This window comes from Cryptomeria japonica, chromosome 10, assembly GCF_030272615.1.
Source record: "Cryptomeria japonica chromosome 10, Sugi_1.0, whole genome shotgun sequence".
In the NCBI taxonomy this organism is placed as follows: Eukaryota; Viridiplantae; Streptophyta; class Pinopsida; order Cupressales; family Cupressaceae; genus Cryptomeria; species Cryptomeria japonica.
In genome coordinates this window covers 93,241,123-93,262,008 of record NC_081414.1, presented here as the reverse complement: position 1 = coordinate 93,262,008, position 20,886 = coordinate 93,241,123, and the positions used below count along the sequence as shown (strand labels likewise).

The window sequence follows — 20,886 nt, the reverse complement described above, 5'->3', positions numbered from 1 at the left end:
TGATGGCAAATTGGTCGAAACAAGGACAAACTCAAAACCTTGAAGTTCGCTCCTGTCCCTCAGGAAGGGACCAGAGCGATATCTATTATATTTGCCAATTCATGTAAAATTCATGCCAAGTCAAGGTTTTGCAAGGTGGTAAAAGGTCTAAGGCGTCCTTCGAAGGTGATATACCAAAGGCTTCAAACGTCAAACGATCACCAATTTGTATAAAGAGCCTATATCGCTCCTGTCCTTTGGACAAGGACCAAAGCGATTTTCATCAAAACACTCATGTCCCGTCAAAACCAAGACAAGGCAAGGATAGGCAAGGTCAAGGACGTCCTTTGGAAGGCAATGAACGAAGAACGAAGATCAAAAGTTTGCAAATTTGAGCCAGGACACTAGGATCGCTCCTATCCCTCAGGAAGGGACCAGGGCGATATTTGCCAAAGCACTCATTTTCCTTCGGAGATCATGACAAAACAAACTTGCAAAGGGTTCAAAGCGTTGTTTGAAAGGTAATAAAGGAGAAGTTGATATCAAGGACGGAGAATTTCAAGTAAAAATTGATGGATCGCTCCTGTCCCTCTCCAAGGGACCAGGGCGATAATAATCATGAGATGCATTCATTCGCACAAACAAGTCAATTAAGCTCAAAGATCCTAGCAAAAATGTCTAATTCAATGTGGAAATAAATACTTTGGACGTCGAAATTGCAAGAATCAAGACCCAGTTGATGGATCGCTCCTGTCCCTCTCCAAGGGACCAGGGCGATGAGGTACGTATCTTTCCATCTTCAAAATATTTTGGCGCTCAAACACATTTTTGAATTTATTTAAATGCTAGAAAATTCGATAAGATTGAAAATTTAATTAAAAATAGCATTTAAATATTAATTAATTTTTGCCTGTAAAAAAAATCGAAGTTTATTAATTAAAAACGATGGCAAATTAATTAATTATTATAGAGCGCTTGGTATTTTATTGTTTTATGAAGGTCGGCCTTTCTTATTTATTAAAAAATCGTTTATAATTGCTTTATTTTTACAAAAGTCGGCCTAAATAATGATGAGAGGTAAGCACTTATAAAGGAGGGTGGTGAAGATCATTATTTTCACATTGTTATTTTATCATCTCAAGTGCGATTTAAGGAAGACAAAGAGGTGCGAATTATATTCAAAAGGGGTGCGAACTTGAAAATTCTATTGGTGCGAACTTGTCAAAGGCTTGAAGATCACGTTAAAAACTTGAAAGGTGGCAAAATTGCTATTTTGAAGGGAGATCACGTTGAAGACCATCTTATTTCAAATTTTGCCTAGGCGAATTCCTTTATTTTTAGAGTTAAGCTCTCAAGTAAGGTATGGCAAGATCTCTTGTTTTAATTTCGAATTTTGATCATCATTGCCTTAATTTTGAATTTTGAAAATTTGTTTTCCCTTAGCTCAGTCGTTTTTAGGAAATGATTAATAAAGGACTTATCATTAAGTTTCCTAAAATTTGCTCTCTAATTTATGTTATGTATTGCAAAATCATGTTACTAATTTTGAAATGTTGTGTAGGCATCAAATGGAGATCTCATCAAGGAAAATCAAGTCGGATCAAGGACGGTCTCCTCAAGGACGATCAAGCCAGGACAGGGGCGACCTCTTTCAATCCAGCGTTCCAAGGCGAGGTACATCATCATCCTGCACATCAAGGACACAAGGAGTTAGAACAAGGGCTCGTTGAAGAAGTAAATAGTTCCAGATGAATTAATTAAAGATAGCCTCTCAACGACATCAAATTGAATATCTAGCAAGCTACAAGTGTCAGATGAGGTGGCATCCCAGTCATCACTCCTCCAATCAGTGAGGTCCATCTCAGCATGTCCAGATTCAATGTACTTAACTCATGGAAGGTGGCACAAACTCCGATGTACCTACCCCGGCTATCCATTGGTCGATTTTTCTAGAGAGGACATGTGTCCAAGCAATACAATTTTGTCATTGGTCAAGCATTAAAGGTTATGTAATGGTTGTAACAAACCCTAATTAGGGTTTTCATTGTAAAATCTTGGCCATTGATCTTGAATTGATCTAAGCCATCAAATTGTATTGTGGGCACTATATAAGCCCAGGCATTTCATTTGTAAAGGCTAATGAGCAATAGTTAGATAATAGTTAGAGAGTTGAAAATAGTTAGAAGATAGAAATAGAATAGCAATTAGAGTAGAATAGGAGGACAAGGCAAGAAATTGTTGCCATTGATTGTAAACAAACTCCATTTTCATTGAAGTAATGGTGAAGTGTGTCGTTTCTTGCAATTTGCATGGTTTCTTGTTGAGTCTTCAATCCTAGATGGTAGATGATTAGATGAATGGAGGAAATGCGATTGATTAATGGTGGAATTCGTACATCCATACTACTAGCAGTTTGTTGATTGCAGACTTGCCTTGCGTAGTCAACTGGAATCATTCAGCCTAAGCTCAATTTCAATTTGTCGCTTCTTCATTGATATGCATCAACTTGATGGTGTCTATGCCTGTGGTGATGATTTGAACATCATAAAGCTTCCCTTAGAAGATCGCACTAGCCTTGTGTAGATGTTCCATTGATGTCAAAACAAGACCTAGTTGGAGTTTCATCAAAAATCAAATCATTGCTCCTACATTCTTAGTATTAGGATTAGATCCTCTCTTCCCCCCCTTCCTTTTTCCCTTTTTTTAATCTAAGCTAGTCAGAGCCTGTGTTCCAGCAAAGCAGATCGGAAGTTCAATCATCAAGTGTAAGTCCCCTTGTGATTCCAGCAAATCACATCATACCACTGGAGCTTATCCACACGTAGAGACCCTACTAACCAGAACATTGGAGTCATCCTAACTGATCCTTCATGCGAATCTTCAGCAGTTAGAGACTTTATTCAAGAGAGGATAAGATGCCTTTAGGTATTTTATTCTGTGTATGATGGTGTACAAAATACACGTCAATAGTTAGTAAAATGACAAAAAAAAACATTTTAAAAAGTTTTTTAAAATGAATGGTATCGTCTTTGTTCACTACAACCTCTGCCTGAGAATGAGAAAAATTAGGGTTACAACATGCTAGCCAATAGAAAAATAACACCCGACAGCTTTATTAAATAATAAGTTTTTTTGGCTGATTCGACAGCCATAGGCGCTGCCCCCAAACTGCTGTTGAAAAATATGGGGGGAAACTGCGTCGATAGAAGTAGGGAAAATTTAACCTCTAAGTCTGACACTGATTGGATCGACTAGGTAGATATAGAGGCTGAGACTATAGCCATGGCAGAGGAGGAGTGGAGGGCACGAGCATAGATAGGAGATTCAGAAGAGGCAGATAGTGACACGGATGTTCCTGATGATGGTGAGCATGGCATGGTGTCACGGGGAGCGGCTATGGCTGTCGAATCATCCAGGACCTACCTTAGACGCCTTCGCAGGGGGCTGACGTCGGAGGGTGTAGGCTCCTCTGAGCCATAGGCTTGTAGTTCTATTTACCTTTGGTATTTGTATGAAACATTTGATGATGATCATATGATGACATGGATTTTTTATTCCATGAGTTTTGTAATATTGTATACATTTGACAATATTTATATATCTATGTTTGTTATTGCCTTCAGCTACAATTTGCGTTTATGCTTATGTGATTGATGTATACTTGTGTATGTAACCAAATGAGCCGAGTTTGATGATGTTATTGTGTCTTTAAGGTGTATTCAATAAAGGGTGCCTGAAACAAGTTTTAAATCTTTAAAAATCTCTAAATTTCTTGAGTTTTTCACTTTCTTGAGTCTAGCCGAGTTTGGAGCCGAGTCTGACGTCGAGTCCTGAGTCGGCCTTGCCGAGTCCGAGCCAAGTCCGAGCCAAGTCCGAGTCCCATTTCTTTGGTATGGACTGAGAGTCTGCACAAAAATGCGCACTAGCTTGTCACAAAACAGCTTGGTGGAAAATCGACCCAGGCATGGAATCATCCTCAACTTCATCTGCACTATAGTCCGCACTCCCAGTGGAAAAACGAAGGCAGTCTAGAAAAATCTTGACACAGTCAAATTTTAATGCTTCCAGGGGAAAAATGACCTAGGCATGGATAAACAGTGGTGGAAAATCATAGCTAGTATGGATTTCAGGGGAAACCCATGTGTAGTGTGGATTTTGAGTGGGGGAAAAGGATGGGTAGTCCGGAATATGAGGGGAAATATGGATTTTGACCTTTTAACCCTTGGAATATGGATTTTCCTTGGGAATTTGACATTTTAACCACTCAAAATCACTCAGAAACTTCAAAATTAGATTGGACTTAGGCAAATTTTCCAAGGCAAATTTTCCAAAAAATTGAGCGAAACACTAGGAAATTTGTTGGGATAAAGTGTGAAATCAACTTAAATAATATCTTAGGAGCGAGAAAACAACTCTAAAAGGTCTGGGGATACCTTGGCACTTTTAAAATCACCGATGCGCATGTTTAAAAACACGTTAACTCTCAAGAAGGTCAACACTTAGACAAAATTTAGGATCATTAAAATTCCAACATTTGCAAGTTGATCCTATAACTTCAAAAAAATTCCTAAACGGCACTAGGCATGATCAAAACTCTGAGACTCAAGCACGGGAAACACAAAATTGCCCACTAAGCAACCAAAACCCTAACCTAACAAGGTAGAAAGCAGGAAAAGAGGGGGTCCCCTTTAGCAATGGGGCGATGTGTGTAAAGGTCACAACAGGGCTCTTTTTTTCGATCAAATGGGCGTTTCGCATATGTTATGAGTTTAGAAGGGCATTCAAATGGCTTATTTGAACTCACAGTCCTTGCAATGCTCTCACTACTAAAATAATCTATAATAATACTTTAATGACTAGTTTGTTGAATTTAAAATTCTTCACACTCACGACCCTCACTATTGCTTGTTTTTTTCGGTTTAAAATTCAGAACACAATTGCAATTGCATATGCAGACATAAAACAAAACAAAAAACAAACAAAAAACCACCCTCGTGTGTTTGGAACTTGAAAAAAAAGAAAGGTAAGGAATTTGTGCAAATGAACAAAAGATAATAAACTTATCTCAAATGACATACATTTGATGCTTTCTTGCCTTTTTCCTATTGCTTTTCTCTTCTATTGCCACAGTTCTCTTCTTTTTCTTCTATATCAAACTGATATTTTTTAAGTTGTTAGTGGTGCTGTTTAAAGTTTAGGGTTGGTGTTTATTAATAAAGAAATACTTTTAAGCTCCCTATGCCACAGGGAACGGCTAGCCATCCTTTGCCATTTCCTTTAGCAAATTTATCATTACACAAATCAGCTATGGGGTGGGGATGTTTTGACCTGTCCTTCCATCCACGAGATGTCTTCTATAGGGGACAGGTCAAAATATGTAGGGGATGTCTCTGGGGTAGATAGATTTTAATGCATTTGTTTTTCTAAAATGCAATTTTCTTTTAAAAGGTGTAAGGGCTAAGTACAATGCTTTTGCCACAAGGTCTAGACTACAATTTTTAAAAGTTTGACAAGTTTTTAACAGAATCTACATTCCAGATTGGAAACTGTGCAATTCAGTACAATCATTTGGGAGTACTTTAAGTCTAAATTACCCTATGAGAGTACAAAACCAATTAGATCTAGAAACAATAAAATCTGGAGTAAAATCCTTTGCAGGAATGTTTGACAATGATATTGTAAACCTACTAGTAAAATTCTAGCAGAAAATTCTACCAAAATCAAGAGATATGAAATCAAAATATTTCTAGGAAGACTTAAGGAATTTTCATGCCAAACTATAATTAATTTTTTTATAAAATCTAAACCCTAATCTTTTATTTAAACAAAAACTTTATACTTAAAGTGAAAGGGTTGAGCTCAATTGGTTAATTCATTTGGTTTTGATTGTGGAGATCCAAGGTCAAATCATTAAAGTGGTTTCTAATGTTGAAATCTAATGTTGATATCTAATTGTCTTATCAACTTCCAAATTTCATTCCAAGTTGTGATCTAAACTTGATATCTAAGTGACTCATAGGTGTCTCATTTGGAATCTAATGTTGATATATTAAGTGTTTCATAGGCTTCTCATCTGGATTTCAAAGTTGGTAAATTTATAATGTTGATATCTGTTGTGACGTTTTCACACATTGCCCCATTGCAAATGGGGACCCCTACTTTTTGCTTTTTAGGGTTTGTCTTTTTTAGGTCTTTTAGGGTTTTGTCCGTTAGCCTTTGCATTTTGAGTATCGCCAAGGGGATCACCTGGATAGCAGGTTCTGCTTGAGTTAGGTCAAGTTGGTGAGTGATGAAGTTTGAAAGTCCTGATCCTGAAATTTGGCTAAGTCTAAAAGTCCTGATCCTGAAATTTGGCTAAGTCTGATAGTCCTGATCCTGAAATTTGGCTAAGTCTGGAATGTCCTGATCCTGAAATTTGACTAAGTCCGGAAACTAAAAAGCCTCCAAAAACTAGATTTTGCAATATAACTCCTGGAGGTTTGAAACCACTCTCAAACATCCTGAAAGTATATATGGAATATAACTTAAAGTACACTTATACTTAAATGTTATATTCCATAAAATTATCCTGTTGGAGAGTTCAAAAAGTCAAATTTCGCTCCTGACCCTCTCAGGAGGTCCAATGCGAATCTCGCCCCTAACCCTTCCAGAGGGTCCAAGACGAAAATCAACCTAGGACTCATTCCTAGCCTTATTCGACCAAATTTTGATTTGCAAAGCATTTTGTTTGGACTTTGGGATTGATTGAAAACCTTGAAGAAAATGATGAATTTTGGCCAAGATTGGGAATTTCGCTCCTGACCCTCACTGGAGGTCGAGAGCGAAATTCATTGTAGACATCATATGCCAACTCACTTGAATTTGAAACCTTGTTCCTGGCCTTGAGAATGATCTTACCTTGCCCTGCGAAGTGATTTGAAACTAAAAGATTGAGCAATTTAGCCTAGATTGTAAAAATCGCTCCTGACCCTTGCTGAAGGTCTAGGGCGAAAATGTGGTTCAAGTTTATTTCTCGCTAATTTTGGCTAACTTGTTTTGTGCAGGGTTTCCCGAAGAGAAGATTGGACGTTACTGGATGCATTTGAAAGTTTGAAAGTTTGAAAATTGTTGAATTTTGGGCAACAAGGATAATTTCGCCCCTGACCCTTACTGAAGGCCCAGGGCGAAATTCTCCATGAAGGTCATTTTTAGCATTGTTGTGGTCAAGATGAGGCATTAAAGGCAAGAAGAGCGGTGGAATGAGCATGATAAAGTCCCAAACCCGTTTGAAGACCAAAGGATGAAGGAGTTTTGCCTACAGAAGGCAAATTCGCTCCTGACCCTCTCTGAGGGTCCAGGGCGAATTTCTTGTGGACACACTATTTTATCCCTTGTTGGATATAAAAACCTATTCATAGCATGAAACAAGATAACATCTTCCTTAGCCAAGGAATTTCGAGATGAAAAGTGAAACAATTTGATCATGATGGCAAAAAGCGCTCCTGACCCTCACTGAAGGTCCGGAGCTTGATTTTCAAATTTGCATTGTTCCTGCAGGATCAAAGTGATTTTATGATTGGAAGAGATCAAGGAAAGCATGTTCTATCCATTGAATATAATTTGAGTGGTCAACAAAGGAGGAAATCAACCCAAAAAACAAAAGGCGCTCCTGACCCTTACTGAAGGTCCAGAGCGATTTTCTTGAAAGACACATTATTTTATCACTTGTTGGGCTTAAAGATTTCTTCATAGCATGAAAAAGGAAAGTTCTTCCTTATCAAGGTGATTTCAAAGGGAAAGGTGAGAGAAAATAGCTTAAATTTGCAAAAGCGCTCCTAACCCTCACTGAAGGTCCGGAGCTAGATTCTAAAAGTACAATCTTCTTGCAAGGACAAAACAAGTTTTGTGATTAAAATAAATGAAAGAGGGTGTGTTCTATCCGTTGAAGATAATTGGGAGAAACAACAAGGCATGGACAAGCTTAACTTTGCAAAAGCGCTCCTGACCCTCACCGAAGGCCCAGAGCGATTTTTGCAAAAAAACTACAACTTTTCTTCAAAATTGTGCTAAGGCAAGGACGAGATAAGGCAAAAGGACCCCAAGAAACTTGATGAATATTGTATTGCCTTTGAAAATTGAGGATTTTAGTCACAAAATAAAAAATCTCTTCTGGCCTTCACCAAGGGCCTAGGGCGAAATTTGTGATATCCTTCATTTTCTTCACCAAATTTGCTAATTTTGAGCCCTTTGGAGATTTTGAATCAAATTCACATTAAATTAAGGCATTTTGAATTTAATAAATTAATTTTTAAAGCCTTGAAATTAATAAAAAATTCCCTTGGAGGCATCTAAAATTAATTTTGGAAATTAAAATAAATTAAATGTGGAGCGCACAAGGCCTTATTTTCACTTATTTTGCCAAGTCGGCCCCCCTTTTTTTTGGAAATTTATTTATTTTTAACCTCTTTTTGCCAAGTCGGCCTAGAGGGAGCAAAGGGGTGAGCGCTCTATATATTGGAGGTGTTTTTTCACAATTCAAATCATTCAATCATCCTTTCAAAGTGCGAATTTGGAGAGCTAATTGAAGGTGCGAAATCTAGTTGGAGTGGAGCGAATTTCTACTAGGTGTGGAGACTAAGGAAGGCGAAATTCATCTTGAAGGCTATTGGAGAGGCGAATTGCTTGCTAGATTGGAGGATAATTTCCAGATTTTTTGAAGGTATTTGAAGGCGAATTTCCAGATTTTTGAAGAGGCTAGTGGAGTTTATTCTTTTCCAAGCTAGAGGAGGCGCAATTTGTTCAAGAGAAGGCTTTGATCTACACTTTGCCTAGCGAAATCTATTTTTTTTACATCATTTCTTAGAGTTTAAAACTCAAGAGGAGGTATGGCGAAATCATCTTAACACCCTTGTTCAAGGTTTGATTTTTAGACATTTTTTAGAAAAGTCTAAATATTGCATGGTTAATTAGGAAATGATAACTCAAGATTTATCATGAAGTTTCCTAATTAAAATCTTAAATCTTCCTTTTAAGTTTAATTTCTAGAATTCAAGATATATTACTAATTTTGGAATGTTGTGTAGGTATCAAGATGGTGACTCCAAAGGCAAGAGCATCTACAAGTCGACAGGCTCTCATCAAGAAGATCAAGCAAGGATAAGGGCGACTTCCTCCAGTCTAGCATCGACAAGGACGACCTTCTTCGATCCAGCATCATCAGGATAAGGGCGACCTCTTCCAATCCAGTATTCCAAGGCGAGGTACATCATCATCCTGCAAATCAAGGACACAAGAAGTTAGAGCAAAGGGTTCGTTGAAGAAGCAGATAGTTCCAGAAGAATTAATTAAAGCTAACTTCTCAACATTACCAAATTGAGTATCAACCAAGTGTCAAATGAGGTGGCATCCCAGTCATTGCTCCTCCAGTCGGTGTGGTCCACCTTAACATGTCCAGATACAATGTACCTAACTTATGGGAGGTGGCACAAACTTCGGTGTACCTACCTGTTGTGACCATTTCACACATCGCCCCATTGCAAATGGGGACCCCCTCTTTTTGCTCGTTTTTCGCTCGCCTTTCGCTTCGTTTTTAGGGTTTTGTTAGTTTGTTAATTGTCTGGATTTAGGGTCAAGCCTTAGGGTTTTGTTTACCGTCTTTTCAGGGCAGAATCCAGTCAATTTTGAGAGTTTTTTGAGCTTCCTTTTGTAGGATGCAAATTTTGAATGCAATGATTTTGCCAAAATGGTCTATTTTCAATTGGAATTTTTGAATGCAGAGCTTAAATTTGTCTAAGTGTTGGTGATGAAATATGAATTTTTGTCCAATTGAGGAATTTTGACCAAATTTTGACCTTTTTGATTTTTGATCCTGGGCATGGGGAATGATTTGTTTTCGCCTTGTGAAGTGATTAAATTTGTGAAATCATGATATTTTGGCCTGTAGGAGCAAAATCGCTCCTATCCCTCAGTGAAGGACCGGAGCTCGTTTTCAAATATCTTACTGTCCCTGCAGAGTCAAGATGAATTTCAAATTGCAAGTGATGAAGAAAGGCGTGATCTTTCCGTTGAATATAAATTGAAGAATTTCACGAACACAGAAGTGCCTCCAGGAGTCAAAATCGCTCCTGTCCCTCAGTGAAGGACCGGAGCTACAAATCAGATATTGCTTTGTCCTTGCAAGATTTTGACGATTTGACGATGTGAGGAGGTCCAAGGAGATGCGTTTTATCAAATGAATATAAGTTGAAGTGCAAACATGAAGAAAAATGGTCCAGAATGCCAAAATCGCTCCTGTCCCTCTCCAAGGGACCAGGGCGGAGTACATTGTCGCTCCTGTCCCTCTCCAAGGGACCAGAGCGAAGTTCTTCATAAGGCAAAATCCAGGCAAAAATCAAGCAAGTTATAAGTTTGAAGGCAAGAAAGGAGGCAAAATAAACCCATTGAAGACAAATTGAAGATTATCAAACGTCAACAAGGGACCCAAATGCTCAAATTCGCTCCTGTCCCTCAGGAAGGGACCAGAGCGATTTTTACTTTAGATGATTTTCTTGCTCAATTTGAATGGACCCCAAGGCATGGGTGAATGGAATGGAACATTACGAATCCGTTGAAGGTAGTTTTCGAAGATGATAAAGTGAAATGAAGCCCACAAGGCCAAGATCGCTCCTGTCCCTCTCCAAGGGACCAGGGCGATATAATGATTATGTTGCCGTTCCTCCAAATTCAAGACACTTCAAGACGGAGAACAAGGTGGCAAGGACGTCTTAAGGCATCTCAATCAAGCACAAAGTTACAAAGGTCGCCAACATTGAAAGATTTGCACTATAATATCCCAGTTCGCTCCTGTCCCTCAAGAAGGGACCAGAGCGAAATTTGCATAAAGGCATAGATTTCGAAAGTTAAACAAGCATCAAGTGAACAAGAAGGATCAAGGGACTACGTTTTACCCAAGGAAGACGATTGCAAGTTGGAGAACGCAAGCATGAACCCAAAAACTTGAAGTTCGCTCCTGTCCCTCAGGAAGGGACCAGAGCGATATTGAATATATTGGCCACTTCATGCAAAAATCACGTTAAGTTAATGTTTTGCAAGGACATACAGGGTCTAAGGTGTCATTTGAAGATGATATACAAGAGTTTTGAATGTCAAAAGTCTATCAAATGAGCTAAGGGAGCTATATCGCTCCTGTCCTTTGGACAAGGACCAAAGTGATTTTTATTAAAATACCCATGTTCCTTCAAAATCATGACAAGGCAAGGATAGGCAACGTCAAAGATGCTATTTGGAAGGTGATGAACGTGGAGTTAAGGTCAAGAACGAAGTAATTTGAGCCAAGATACATGGATCGCTCCTGTCCCTCTCCAAGGGACAAGGGCGATGATCCTTCCAATGATTAAATGTCTTGTGGAATTCAAGCGAAATGAGCGTAAAATGAAAGAATAGCATTGTTTGTCCTTCACAAAGATGATTGAGGCTCGAAGTTACAAAGGTCAAGGAGAAATTATGAGGATCGCTCCTGTCCCTCTCCAAGGGACCAGGGCGATATTTGCTAAAGCACTCGTTATCCTTCCAAGATCACGTCTAAACAAAGTTGCACAAAGTTTAAAACATCATTTGGAAGGCAGTACAAAGGTGATGAACGTTAAAATGTTATTAATTCGAGTTTGAAATGGAGAAAACATGAAGATCGCTCCTGTCCCTCTCCAAGGGACCAGGGCGATAATGGTCATGAGATGCATTTATTCACACATGCAAGACACTCAAGCTCAGAGGACCCAACAAAAATACCGATTTGAACGTAAGGATGGAGACTTTGGACGTAAAAATGGCAAGAATCATGACCAAGGTGATAGATCGTTCCTGTCCCTCAGTCAGGGACCAGGGCGATGAGGTATGTATTTCCCATTTTTTCAAATTTTGGCGCTTGAAACACATTTTTGAATTTATCTAAATGCTAGGAAAATCGATATTTAATTAAAAGCATTTAAATAGCGCATGGTATGTATTAATTAATTATTTTTTCCTTGTAAAAAATCGAATTAATTAATTTAAAAACGATGGCATTTAATAATTAATAATTAATTATTAATTAATATAAAAATCGAATGGAGCGCTAGGATTGGAGAGTCGGCCTTGTTATTGATTTAAAAATTGTTTTTTTTAATTGCTTAATTTTACCCAAGTCGGCCTAAGCAAATGGATGGTATAAGCGCCTATAAAGGGAGAGGTGAAGATCATTATTTTCACATTATTATTTTACCATTTCAAGTGCGATTTGAGGAAGACAAAATAGTGGTGCGAATTACTTTCCAAAGGAGGTGCGAATTACTATCCAAAGGTGGTGCGAACTTAGTCTCACTTGAGCAAACTTTGCCAAGGATAGAGGAGATCACGTTGAAGAAATCTAACGTCGATTTCGCCTAGGCGAATTTTATTCATTTTGCATTCTAGAGTTAGCTCTCTATTGAGGTATGGCGATATTTGTTTTATTGTTTTAATTTTGATCGTTGATCGTCATAGCCTAGATTTTGAAATTTTGAATTTTGAATTCCTAGCTCAATCGTTTTTTAGGAAATGATAACTCAAAGACTTATCATGATGTTTCCTAAAAAATTCTCTCTAATCTATGTTATTCATTGTAAAATCTAGTTTCTCATTATGAAATGTTGTGTAGGTATGGCGACCCCGAAGGCGGGAGCATCCACCAGTCGTTCAGCTCTCATGAAAGAAGATCAGAAGACCGAAGAAGTGAAGACCAAGATCGTGTCGAAGTGGAGCCACATTGGAGATACAAACTTAGGCAACTTCAGCACGAAGAAGTTTCGAGAGGTCCCTTACATTGGCAAGCCATCACCTGTCGCCCGGAGAATAATCAAGAGTGACATCATTAAGGCGGCCGGCTTTCCTCCAGCTGTTCAGTGCCATGAGTTGATGATCGAGTGTGCTCGTCACTATGATCCACAGTCCAGGACGATTGTGTCCAATGAGGGAAACACTTTGGCGTACCTTTCAGAGGAAGCTTTCAGTGAAGCTTTCCATCTTCCAGAGCACAGGGACATGATATACAAAAGCATAGAAGGAGCCAGGTCAATGTACGAAGATGATCCAGATGCTTGTCTAAGCATAATTAACAAGAACTGGCTACTCAAGAGCCGTCCCCGTTTAAGCAAGATCCTGAACACACCGCACAGGATTGACTTCCAGGAGGAGTACAGAGATTTGATTACCATGCTCAACCGAGTTACAGGAGCCCCTCACGCCTTCTATTTTGAGAAGTGGATGTTCTACTTCATCCAGGTGATCGTTCAAGGGAAAGGTACGATACATTGGGCTAGGATGATTAGCCATTGCTTGGACGTACAGTTGAGGAGACTCAAGGCTACTAAGTCCTTCCACATGAGTTCATACGTCATCTATGCCTTAATCAGGAGTGTTGAGTACGCAGGACTACCTCACAGAGGAGTGATTGGAAGAGGACCCGACGAGGTCAGAGTTTGTGATTCCTATGCCTACTTGCATCATCCGCCAGGGAGTAACTACAAGTTAGTTAATGATACCTTCACGATGAACATCACAAGGACGTTGCAAGGTGGGATTCACAACAGATTATCTCAGGATGCACAGGAATTCATAAAGAGGTACGGTGCTTGGTTTATCCAGTTTCCGAAGTTCACTTATATTAGAGTGCATGGATGTCCTTTACCTCCATACATGTTGCCGAGATATCCGACAAATAGAATTGTGTTACTTGAAGTAACAAGACAGTTGGCAACATATGCGAAGGCATTCAGACACAGACATTAGAATGGAGTTCCAGTACATATCATTTTGGGTAATTCAGTTGAGGTATGTCCTAATGCTTTAGCCATGGATGACGCAGAGAAGGAGTTAGCCTTGTATTTTTTTTCATCTTTTGCTTTGAGAGAAAGCTTTGATCCACATGGACATTTAGAGGAGACAGTCGGTAGAAAGTTTAAGCATGAGCACCAAATTGAAGATTTTATGATGAATCTCTTAGATGATCTTGAAGTGAAACGAAAAATGCATTCTAGATTGCCTTTGGATTTCATCAAGAAATGCAGGATTTATAGAGTGGCCGACCAAGCTCAGGACAGTGGCAGACATATCCAGTCTTCCTATGATCGAGAAAGCAAAACAATAAGGTTAGATTGGAATGAACCCGAGGTTGTGGATTTAGATACTTTGATAACACCAGTCTTGTCTTGTACTCGCAGATGGGTTGACGTACAACATCAGAAGTTGAGAGAACAAGGTATAGCTATGTCTTTCACTTTGGAAGAGAAACCAGCCGAAGGTGGAGCTAGTGTGAGTGAAGGCAATCCTAATCCTAGAAATTCAGGAGAAGGTAACCTTCGATGTGCCAGTGAGGGCAATCTCCATCCAAGAGGTTCGAAGAGAAAAGAAAGATCAGAAAAGAAGGAATCTTCCAAGAAGAAGCAAGGTGCTAACAAAGATCGATCATCAGGTACTTCTTCTAGACCTGAGACGAGGACAATTCAAGTAGAAGAATCCATGGAGTCTATGGTACAGAATGACAGGCAGGAAGAAGGACAGGCACAGCAGGGGTCACCAGATGGATCTCTCCAGGATTATGAGTTAGATGAAGATAAAGAAGACAACGAAATGACATCTCCTCCCAGAGAAGAAGAAGTAGTACATAAAGAGATTCAAGTTCAGGAAACAAGATCGATTATCCCAGATTGGTTGAAGGAAAGATTAACTAAGGTGATCGTGGTAGAGGATGAGGACAATGCTATTGATTTAGAGAGCCTTGTTGGACGTTCACACGAAGTAGCAGAGAAGAGGAAGGCCACCAAGATGTCCAAGATGATTCGAGATGAGACTGGATCCAGAAAACTGCAGATAGCTACACCGGCAGTAGACAAATATGAAGGTGAGATCCTAGCAGAGGAATATGATATACAAACATTTGAGTTAGGACCATCCACAACAGAACAGACATTGGATGATGCTACCGACTCATTTGAAGCATTGAAAGACAAGCTTAGAGAAGAAATGGAGAAGAATAGAAAGCTTGAGAGAGAGGTTGGTGCATGGAGGACATATTTCAGTCACATCAACGAACCTTTGGGACGTCAGGATCTAGCTAGATCACCAGTGCAGGCACTTCCACTTCAATCAATCAATGAAGCAGAAAGATTCAGGAACATGGTCCAACGTACAAGTAATTGGATGGATAGATTTCATACAGTTGCCATTGAGTTTGTAACAAGGATGATGAAGATTATTCATCAAGCTATCCAGGTTCTTGAGATAATTCACAATTTGATGATAACAGTAGCTGCATTTGCCCATACCAAAGATGTTATCATCCCTGTCTTGAAAGTTATTAGACACACATCAAGGAAAATTTTAGCGCAAGAGAAGATCTTGGATGGAGGATCTCACAGTTTGTTTCAGTGGTCAACCTTACTCCATATGAAGAGTGTTTTCTTTGAGGACATCAGAACTAGATGTGGCCAAGTTGAGGAGGTGATAAATCCGATCTAGGACAGAGTATTTGAGGTACTTCGTACCATTCTTGGCAGAAGGATCGAGGTCGAGACAGATGTGGATATGCAGGAATTAGAAGATAAAATCAAGGTCATCTTTTGCAAGGACGCAAATGTTACAGATGAGCAATATGATCAGATGTTTGCCACCATGCTCCTGATTGAAAGAACAAAGGAACTTGAAGCTTCATGGGACGCAGCTCTTCTAGATGCATTCAATCAGGTCATTCACTTGGAAGAGAGTATGAAGAATCTTCTCGAGATTCCAATTGCAGAAATCGAAGGAATCGTGACAAGATTCATTGCATATGCCAAAAAAGAACATTGGAAAGGGAATAAGATTCTAGATGAAAGGTTGTTATAGATGACATGGCATCTTATTTGTCATTGGTTTATGTCTCCTAGGTTTTTGTGCCGAATTTAATATTTGGCTATGTATTTAATATTGTTCAGTAAAAAGGAGGCCATTTGTAACAAACCCTAATTAGGGTTTAGGTGTCATGATCTTGACCATTGATCTACTTTCAATCTAGACCTTTCATTGTAATTGGGGATGCTATTTGTACCCCCATTTTTCATTTCATTTGGTAATAGTTGATGTAATAGTTAGATATCAGAGAGTTTATTGTATTAGAGAGATTAGAGTTAGAAGCAATTTTATTTTTGTAGCAAGATTGAGTTTTGAAGAGAGGAATTCAAGCAATTGTTGTACATGATGACTTGGAAATCAATAAAATATTGAAGTTATGGTGTTTTGTTGCAACTTTCTTGGTTATCTTCATGGTTGTTTGATCTACTTGAATCATGCTCAATCAAAGTAGTGTGTTAATTTGAAGGACATAGTGTGAGACTCGATCTTTGGTAGGATTCGTAATCCAAACCACTAGCTTCTTGATGATTGTAGGAACGCCTTGCGTGGTCGACTGGAGAATACCTTGAATCCCTTAACCTTCAATCATTATCGCATCTTGGATATGTACCTTTGTGGTAGTGTCTTTGATCTTTGATGCATTGAATATCATTTTATTACCTTAGAAGATCGCATCAATTTCAATTGAGTTGTTATCTTATGGCAAAATTGAAGTTGGTTGAATCTTGCCAAGTCTTGTCCATACTAAGTCATTCTTAGGGTTAGATTAGATTAGACCTCTTGAAAACCCTATTCTTTTGTTATTTTTTTTTTGAAAACCTTCTTAGTTTAGTAAAATCTTTAGCTTTCGGAATGCGTAAGACCCCTTGAAGGAAACAGCAAATCACATCATACCGCTGGAAGCTTGTCCACACGTAGAGACCCTACTAACCAGAACCTTGGAGTCTTCCTAACTGATCCTTTATGCGAATCTTCAGCAGTTAAAGGCTTTTTCTCAAGAGAGGATAAGATGCCTATTGATATTTTATTCTGTGTATGATGGTGTATAAAATACACGTCAACACTACCCCGACTATTCATTGGTGGAATTTTCCAGAGAGGACATGTGTCCAAGCAATACAATTTTATCATTGGTCAAGCATTAAATGTTATGTAATGGTTGTAACAAACCCTAATTAGGGTTTTCATTATTGAATCTTGGCCATTGATCTCAAATTGATCTTAGCCATCGAATTGTATTGTGGGCACTATATAAGCCCCGACTCTTCATTTGTAAAGGCAGTTAGAAGCAGTTAATAGAAGACAGATAGAGAATAGTTAGAAGGTGATTAGCTAGTTGATAGAATAGCAATTAGAGTAGAGTAAAGAGAGAAGGCAAAGATTGTTGCCAAGATGTTGTTGTAAAAGACTTGTAAAACTTCATTGAAGAAATGGTGAAATTTATGGGTCGATTCGACAATTTGCATGGTCTCTATACTTCTCATATTTGATTTCATGTTATTAGATGAGTGGAAGAAATGTACTTGATTGATGGTGAAATTCGTATATCCATACTACTAGCAGTTTGTTGATTGCAGACTTGCCTTGTGTAGTCAACTGGAATCATTTAGTTTAAGCTTAACTTCAATTGTCACTTCTTCATTGATATGCATCAGCTTGATGGTGTCTATGCTTGCAGTGATGATTTGAACATCATAAAGCTTTCCTTTGAAGATCGCACTAACCTTGTGGAGATGGTCCTGGGATGTCAAAACAAGACTTAGTTAGAATTTCATCAAAGATCATTCATTGCTCTTACATTCTTAGTGTTAGGATTAGATCCTTTCCTCGTCCTCTGCCTTTTTTCCTTTTTTTCAAATCTAAGGCAGTAAAATCCTGTGTTCCAGCAATATTCAAAGCAAATCAGAAGTTCAATCATCAAGTGTAAGTCCCCTTGTTATTCCAGCAAATCACATTATACCACAGAGAGCTTATCCGAACATAGAGATCCTACAGCGAAGAACCTTGAAGTCACCTTGATTGATCCTTTTCGCGATATCTTCAGCATTCAGAGGCTTTACTCAAGAGAGGATAAGGTACCCTTGGGTATTTTATTCTGTGTTTGATAGTGTACAAAATACACGTCAACAATATCTAAAGTGAATTAGTTGCTGGTGTTAATGGTGGAGGGTTGCTGGGGGGAGGGATGCAGGGTGTTGCAGGTGGGTGGCAGAGATGCTCCAATTGTGGTTCTCACTGGTTTGGGCTGGCCCAAAGTCCTGATTTACCAGTTGAAAGGAAAAACAAAAAAAAAACCTTTGTGCAGGGCCTTTTTGATCAAATCTAAGAAATTCCTCAATAAGTGAATATAGCATTTTTTGAACACAATTTGTGTTATTTTTTGCTTAAAATCATGGAATCACTTCAAAGTTCTTTGGATCATATTTGCCTGTGTCAAATATAATTACTCCAACACTTTCACAAGATGACTACCAGCTGTATATTTCACGACTTATAAATGTCGAAAAAGAAAATTCCAAGCAGCAGTAATGTCTTCAGCATTCAAATTTGCTTCAACAAAAAAATAAAGGAATCAAATTCCAAAAGAATCTGATGCGGCTTCTCCTTATTTCCACTACTAAAGCACCTTTCCTTTCTCAGTGAGCATGCAGAAACAACAAAAAATGAAGCTCAAAGTAAAAAACTTAAAAATCTGCTATGATACCAATTGTAAATTTCAGTACAACTGCATCAGGATGAATTTTACTCAACATAGAGGATATAATTTATAGAAAAAAACTTAGTTTGGTGGTTCACAATAAACCTTTGTTGTGATCCTATAGTATAGGAAACATCCCTCTAAATTCTTTTCTATGTGGGTGTTGTTACAACCTCACTCAACAACCTTATTATAATAATTACTAATCATTAACTAATAGGATCAAATAAGTATTTAAACCTATTAACTAAAGGTCTCAGTGTCTTAAATTCTTAACACAATCCTAATGATCTGAGATCTTATTATGTAGGAAGGCAGACAACCATGTAAGCTAACTGGTGCCCCACTTCATTTGGTGCCAGAACAATGAACAAAGGTTATGAATTGCATTTAAGTTCCATGGATTCTCATAGATGAAAGATACTGGTAATCCGAGCCTGAAAATTAGCTACAGTGGAATGAGCTCTAGTGCAATAAATTGAGTCACAAACCATCTTACCATCAAGCTCTCAGAGAACTCTACCTTGTTTTTCGATTCCTTGTTTGCCTCTAGTAGCTTCATCACAATTTCTATGTTATCATAACCAATTATGTGAGAGTTGTGTTGCAATAAATAATGTAATGATAATATTAGGTCAGTGTTTTTTTATGCAATGTTCATCTTTAGCTAACAAGTGTTAAAACATTCAGAATTCTGTTCTTTTTCTTTAGAAATGTTTTGTAAATTTGAGTACTTTTCTACTTTTGTGTTTGAAGTTTCATTGTTTCAGACTTCAGTCTGTAAACTCTAAGGGAAGGGGCCACTTTATGGTTATCATTGTTTATTGAAGACTTATGGTTATCTTACATAAAATGCTGGTCTGGGAAGTTCTTTATTTGTGTACGTTTCTTATATCAAGAATCCATAAGTTGCTTATAATTTCCTCTCCACATATTATTCAATGATGTTATAATTTCTAAGAATATTTTGCAATATTAGAGATCGATAATAAATGCATGTTGCAAGAAAGCTTCCTTTGTTATTGACTCACTATTTTTCAGTGCAACTTGGATCACATCTTACAAGATGATACGTGGCTTGGACACCTCCAGCAATGTTTTGAGACACTATGGAATGCGTTTATGGACATTTTAAAATACTCATATGTTTCCTTGGCCGGAATTATCATGCTACTACTCTTGTCATTTATGTTTGTTCCTGTCAAACTATCTCGAAGGCGACGTGCTGTGATAGGATTTCTTCATGTTTCTACTCACATAACTGCTGCAATGATCTTAATGTTACTTTTGGAGCTGGGTATTGAAACTTGTGTTCGGCATAAGTTATTAGGAACTTCAGGTCAGTGTTTTTTTATGCAATGTTCCTCTTTAGCTAACAAGAGTTGCATTATTTAGAAAATTTGTTTTATTTTTCTTTAGCTAACAACTAATGCCTAGCATTCTGAAAGATGTATCCTTTATTATTCCTTTACCTCGTGGCATCGAATTGGTTTACTCCTATACCACAAATCTTTCAAGGATAGGTAATTGTAACTGCACGAAATGATTATGTGCTATTGTGAGGACTCATATTAAGCTCAGTTTCGTCATGGGTGTCTCTCATGTGTGAATGAGAATGTGACGAGTGATAGAGTGTATGTATGAATTCATGTTCACTTTTTGGCAACATTGTTTGTGCTCAATAGCTCATATCCCGAATTTATGTCACATGTGTACACCTTTCTCCAAAGCCTTTTTTTTGTCTCAGAAATTTAAATATTTTTCTTTTTTCAGGCAACTTAGATTGAAGAAAAATATTCATTACAATTACCATCCTTTTTACAAACAAATGCAATTGAAGAGAAACTGAAACTATAAATGAATATGGATGTAGAAAGAGAAGAAATGGATGGCTTCTGTGAATTGGATTGATTTTTTTTAAAGAAAAAGCCATCTGGCATGATGTTTCAGAATTTTTCCAAACAAACTGCCTTTTAATTTTCATGTTAGATTTTCTTACTTAAACTTGTTTTTTTCTAAAGGTATCTGGGGTATCAGTGGGCCTAAACCAGTTTTTGGGGATGCAAATGTAAAATTCCTTAACTAGGATCTCATTGCAGATAGTTATATAACCAGGTTATAACAGAAACTTATTTGTTCAACACAACCGCTGGTGGATTATTGGAATACAAATGAACATCATTATACAGTATTTTATTTGGAGTCTTCCCTAATTGTTTAATGCACAGTGTCTCAATTCTATTCTCATATTTACCGATAAACATAGCATTTGCCAACAGAGAACTGAACAATCATTATTCAAGGAAGTTGATATCAGTTTATTAAAT

At 38.0% G+C, this 20,886-nt stretch overlaps 1 protein-coding gene across 6 annotated transcripts in view; it reads left to right on the top strand.

Moving 5' to 3' along the window:
• LOC131042116 (uncharacterized) overlaps positions 1-20,886 on the top strand; it is a 137,552-nt gene that overhangs the window by 91,571 nt on the left and 25,095 nt on the right. For all 6 annotated transcript variants that reach the window (XM_057975430.2, XM_057975435.2, XM_057975434.2 and 3 more), the window contains one exon: positions 19,601-19,898. In XM_057975430.2, the coding sequence (XP_057831413.2) occupies positions 19,601-19,898 (298 nt within the window). The remainder of the gene's footprint in view (positions 1-19,600; positions 19,899-20,886) is intronic.